This window comes from Carcharhinus amblyrhynchos, chromosome 13 (assembly GCF_965287045.1).
Source record: "Carcharhinus amblyrhynchos chromosome 13, sCarAmb.v2.hapA, whole genome shotgun sequence".
NCBI lineage: Eukaryota > Metazoa > Chordata > Chondrichthyes > Carcharhiniformes > Carcharhinidae > Carcharhinus > Carcharhinus amblyrhynchos.
The window spans coordinates 57,954,917-57,960,916 of record NC_137336.1 but is presented as its reverse complement, the minus strand read 5'-3'; the positions used below and the strand labels follow the sequence as shown (position 1 = coordinate 57,960,916).

At 44.0% G+C, this 6,000-nt stretch overlaps 1 protein-coding gene across 1 annotated transcript in view; it reads right to left on the bottom strand.

Annotated features, from left to right (window-relative positions):
• Positions 1-929: 929 nt before the first annotated feature.
• LOC145351533 (shootin-1-like) overlaps positions 930-6,000 on the bottom strand; it is a 120,622-nt gene continuing 115,551 nt past the window's right edge. The window contains exon 17 of the mRNA XM_080201129.1: positions 930-3,503. Within this exon, the coding sequence (XP_080057255.1) occupies positions 3,326-3,503 (178 nt within the window). The 3' untranslated portion in view covers positions 930-3,325. The remainder of the gene's footprint in view (positions 3,504-6,000) is intronic.

Sequence of the window (6,000 nt, the reverse complement as noted above, 5' to 3'; positions counted from 1 at the left end):
TTTCTCATGAACTTTTTCTGCACCCTCTCAAATGCCTTCACACTCTTCTTGAAGTGCGACACCCAGCACTGTACATAATACTCCAGCTGAGGCCAAACTTGTGTCTTATACAACAGACACTGCTGAATCAGCCAGGTAGTTTTTTAATGTGCCCCACAATGTTGTGATACCATTATGTAGAATATTCTCTGGTTCCAGTTGTTATACAGGGGGTGATAAAATATAACCAGACCATCCATCAAGAAAACGGTTTAATTGCGCCATCTGTGAATTCAGCAGTGTTATGATAAGAAATTTGAATAAAACAGCCTTAATTTTGATATTGCAGCAGTATTCACTATTTTTAATTTACTGTCTCATTCCAGTCTTTACACCTATGTACAAGAAGTAAACTTATTTCTACGTAAAATTTCCTTTTTGTCTGCCGATGCCTGTAATTCCTCTCAACTGAGAATGCTGTGTGACATGATTGACATTGGGTAGGATTTTCCCTCACAGTCAGACTTGTGCGTGTGAAAAGCTGACACTGGGCTGAATTTTATGTGGTGGTCAGCTTCCCCATCCAGGTGCGAAATTGTGCACAATCCTGCCTGTACTTGGCTGCCTTGTCCAGCAACCAATTAACTAGTATTTGACCTTTAATTGGCCCGAGGAGGGACTTCTGCTCCCATCCAAGGGGAAGTCCAGCTTTTGAGAGCAGCCGATCTATCAAATGGCAGTGGCCGCTAATGGGAGTGCAAGGCAGTACCTTAAAGAAGAGCCATGGGACACAGAACAAAGTGAGTCTGGGGTTTTGCCAGGGCCATGCTAGCAGGTCCCATCGAGGAAGATTGGGGGGGCGGGGGGGGGTGGGAGGCCAGATTTGACCAGTCAAGGGTGAGGGGAATCGCAGTATGGGGGAAACCTTTGGTTGGGTTGGCGGGGGGGGTGTGGAATTGGATGGGCAGAAGTTGTCTAAACAGGAGCCAAACATTCTCCCAGCCCAGCCACCAGATTTTACTATGAGGCCTGAATGCTTGTCATGCACCTCCCACACTGCAGAAACATTCCAAGAAAAGGTGGGGAAAGGTCATTAAAGTGAACATTAATTGGCCATGTAAGGGCCTCCATTAACACAAAGGAAAGGGGCCAGTCAATACCACCCCATTCTTGGGCAAAATACTTACAGGGTTGACTGGGGTGGCAAGCAACAGGCATGGCACTACTCTCATGGTGCCCAATTTTACACCCCTACCCCCATAGGTCTGTAGATTTCAAACCTGTATGGAAAATAATAAGTCAATGTGATTTTCCCCAGGATGGCCAACAGAGGTGAGCAGCCTCTCAAAGCTGACAGGGAAATCAAAGGCCTTCTAGGTTAAAAGGAGTAGTAGACTGTGATGACAAGGCAGTAAGGGAGAGGTGCTTCAAAATGGAGTTCCAAGTTTTTTGAATTTAAAGTAAGATATGTCTAGTGCAGACTGGTCACCATTGTGGTGGAAGAGGGACGGGGGTGGAGGGTGGAGAAGAAGAACCAATCTAGAGGGCAATCTGCAACTGCTCCTGCATGCAGGAAGGCAGGGAAGGCCTTGGGCTGGCCTGGAATGCTGTCCCTGAGCCTGCCACCAGGAGGCCGCCTCTTGGTAGATAATCTGGCCAATGACGCCTGCATGCACCTGGAGGCCGACTGGGGTGTCTCAATCAGCCACTTTTAATTGGCCTTAAATAGCCCTTAATGAGATGAAAAGTTACCCACCTGGGAAAACAGCCAGAGGGTGGAATGCTGGCCAGCAGAACGAATCTTAGCCAAAAGAGAAAATGCTGGAAAATCTCAAAGCTTTGACAATGGGTCATCTGGACTCGAAACATCAGTTCTTTTCTCTGCTTATAGATGCTGCCAGACTTGCTGAGATTTTCCAGCATTTTCTCTTGTGGTTTCAGATTCCAGTATCTACAGTAATTTGCTTTTATTTTATTTGGAACGATTTTTACCCCAGCTCCATAACAGGCCCCAGCAAGGCACATAAATCAAGGCCCTGGTCTGAGTCCTTCACACGCAATGTCCACAGGAGAAGGACCTGAAATCTATCTCTGCTGAATTTCCCTTTACTACTTCAGCGCTGGCGCTTCAATCCTCCATCTTTTATAAAATTGTGCTCATTCAAAGTGATTTTAAAATATTACAGGGAAGCTGGATTGTGACACCACAGTTGTTACTGTAAGGAGTTTGTAACTGACTTGCACTGGTGCTGCAGTATATCATGCTGACAGGTGAACTCCATTGAACTGAGGTATGAGAAAAGCAGTGCAGCAGCATAACTGCACTCCCTTCCTGTCTAAATGAGAGGCTATGTATAGAGAATAAACAGTTCTGGTTCAATATTAGAAACCCAGAGGGTCAAGCTTTGTAGGAACAAGATAAAAGGGGAAGTCCAATATCTGATTGATTATTACTCACTGACAATACACTGACTGTTACAGTCTTCCTGCAGTCGAATTATATCAAACACAACTGCAGAGTGCTTTACAATCAATAAGTGCTGGAATGAGACTAAGGGATTTTTTTTTTAAATGCTGCATTACATGTGTAAGGAAGAGAGAAAGAGAGAGAGGTCTTATCTCAGTATAAAGCCGGATATCAGAAAATAGGAATGCTTTTGTATTCAAAACAACCTCGACATTGACAAATCCTGGATTATAGTTAAGAGGCAAGTGGAAGGGATAACAATGTGGACCAGACTAAGCCTTGGGCTTTCTGAGGCCTATATTTTAGTAAGCTCTTTTGATGACCGGGGGGATGAATCTTTATTAGTTGCCATTGTTATTGCTTGCTGCCTAAATTCTTGTAAGTAAAATTGAAGAAATTAATAACATTGCAATAGTAAACAGAAAAAGAACTGTGAGATTGTCACTAAAAGATCTACTGTGGCCCTTGTATAGATTTTTTAATGCATGTGTAAAACTTTTCTCACATGAGGCAGTGATGTCAAGTGTATCACAATTAGTGGTACAAAGGAAGTGAAAAGGTTCTATCTTCAGACAGAGCAATCAAAATTCCCTTTCTGCATTCGCCAGCTCCTCATTTACTACCCATTCACTTCCGTGAAGGTGAAAAGTGAGGCTAGTGAGTGGAGAAAAAGGCATTTCTGCTCCAATGGCTTTACAACTGTCCTTGTGCTGGTTTGGGTGAGCAAAGCCTGAGGTTCTCAGGAGGCTACCACCCCAGCTCATGCATGTCGGGAATTTCACTCGAAGCCCTGGCTAAAGGCATTCTGGTCACATGGAGAGATTATCGTGTTTCAACAATAACTGCAAACTCCTTGACATCACGACCTCCCAGCTGCCGTTAACAATCCGCATCCGTGCTTTCATCAATTGCATTTTGACTCTTGGATTTGTTCTGGACCTGAGCAGGAGCAATTCTTTGGTCAGGTGTTTCTGACGGGCTGCTTATGGTTATAAGGATGCCCTGGGATTGGGCGTTTTCTTGTTTATTTGAACATTTTCTCTTCAATTCTTCAGAGCTGTAAAGAAGAAAGCGAGGAGAATGGTAATAAATTTTTGGCAGAAATAAAAACAACTTGCATTTATATAGCACCTTTAATGGTAATGTGGGAACAAGAGGAAGCTATTCAGCCCCTCGAGAGTGCACTGCCATTCAATTAGATCATGGCATGACTTGTAACCTAACTCTGTTTACTCACCATTGCCTTTGATACCCTTACCCCATAAAATCTGTTGAGCTCAAGTGTTCCAGCACCCACATCCTTTTCGAGGTGGGGGGGCGGTAGGAGTTTGAGATCTATTAGTCTTTGGCTGAAGAAATGTTTTCCGATTTCACTCCTGAATGGTCTGGCTCTAAATTTCAGACAATGACCTCTTGTCCTGAATTTCCCCACCAGAGTAAATCGCTTTTTTTACTTGTTCATCAGATATGAGCATTATTGTCCTCGAGGAGGGTTTGGTGAAACACCTTCTTGAATAACTATAGCTCATGCAAAGGCAAAATGTTCCCAAATCGCAATGGTGTTTGACTTGAAGGGAAACTTGCAGGTGGTGATGTTCCAATGTACCTGCTGCCCCTGTCCTTCCATGCAGTGGAGGTCATGGGTTTTGTATTGTAATGTGTTTCACACTATCTGTGTGTTTCAGTGTCTTGGGTTGCTTTTGGTATCAACACATGATGAATTAAAATAGATTTCAACTTCCTGTTGAATAGGGATTCATTGTGAAACAGGCCTGGGGCAAGGATTGGCAACTAAAGGAATGTGTGAAAATCATTCATCCATGCCTTGAAGGTCTGGAAGATGTTGGTCTGGTCACTGTGTTTATAATAATAAAGTAACTGAAGAGATTTAAATGGATCATACAGTTATGGTAAAGAGGTTGAGGTGAGCTAAGTGCTTATCTCTCGCTTCCATTTTGTTACTTTGATGTTATTTTTGTTTGTCCTTTGATGTATTCTGTTGCAGTGGCAGCATGCATGAAATGGGGACTGATTAGTTCAGTTGGCTAAATGGCTGGTGTGTGGATCAGATCAGCACGGCAAGGGGTTCGATCCCCATTCCGGCTGAGATAGATTCATGGTCTATCTGGAGTAAAAATCACAGCTTATTTCTGTGATTTGGCAAAGGATCCTGGAGGTGATCTTATCAGCTTGTCATGCTGGTTGATCTGCATGGTGAGATGGTAAGATTGCACAAGAGGAGAAAAATCGAGCTCACCCCCAGTTTGTCGCTTCCCGCAATATTACCAGCCCTGTACTGCCGGTATAATCAGCCTTGCGCCCAGGATGGGTAGTGCCAAAGGGCAGGACCTAAGGGAACAGGCGCTTGAAGGGGAAGGGGAAGGGGTCTGAAGGGGGCGGCGAGCTCTGGAGGGGCTGCATACTCTGCATTGGGGATGGCAATTGGCAGAGGGGAATCAGGAGCAGTGATTATGAGGAGGCAGTCATTGGAGGGGTGAGGATGCAATATCAGGAGGAGGAGGGGAGTGGTGAGGAGTGAGTGATCTACCAGTGCACTGTGTACACTTGTCCACAGTGCATTGGAGATCGGGGCACATGCACAATAGTGCCTTCTAGTAGTCTTCAGATGGCTTCCTAGTGACAGTAGACTTCGCCCATTTCCCCCAACTAGTGAGAACCAGAAAAGATAGCATCTTGGAGCTTGCCCAAAGAATGAGTGCAATTCTCTCCAGTTTCCACACTTGGTCAGCACTGAGAATTATTTTGGCAAGATCATCCCCCCACCCCCCTGCCTTTAGGAGAGAACTGAAGAAAATTTATGAAATATTGCGATCAAATATAGAATTGGTGTAAGAGTTTTGTATGAATTACTGAATGTTGTAGTCATATTAGATTGCACATTGTGCTGTACTTGAGTTCTTATACTGAATTGTGAGCTCAACAGAGGAGTTGTGTGGTAGAATTTATTCGAGTTCTCATGCTGGATTGTATAACAAGCTCATTAAAGACCTAATTCTGTGGTTGTTACAACTGACGGTTATTACTTAAAATAATGAAACAAAACAGATACGTTGATGATCAAAATGGTGCATACCACAGGTTCGGTGCATTGGTTCTGGAAGGCCGAAGTGTTTAAAGTGACGGATGGGGTGCTGAATCAGTGCGTTGTTTTCTCCTGAATGGTGTCAAGCTTCCTGAGTACTGTTGGAGTTCATCCAGACAAGTGGAGAGTATTCCATCACACTCTTGCCTTGTAGGTGATGAACTTGCTTTGGGGAGTTAGCAGGTGAGTTACTTGCCACAGAATTCCTCTGACCTGCTTTTGTAGCCACAGTATTTATACGGTTTATCCCATAAAATCTCTGGTCAATGGACCCCAAGATTTTCATGGTAGAGGATTTAGCAACGGCAATGCAGTTGAATGTTAAAGGGAAAGGTTGTTGGAGATCATCATTACTTGGCATTTGTGGGCATGAATGTTATTCACCACTTGTCAGCTCAAGTGTGAATGTCATCTGTCTTGCTGTATGTGGTTTGTACTGCTTTACTCTACA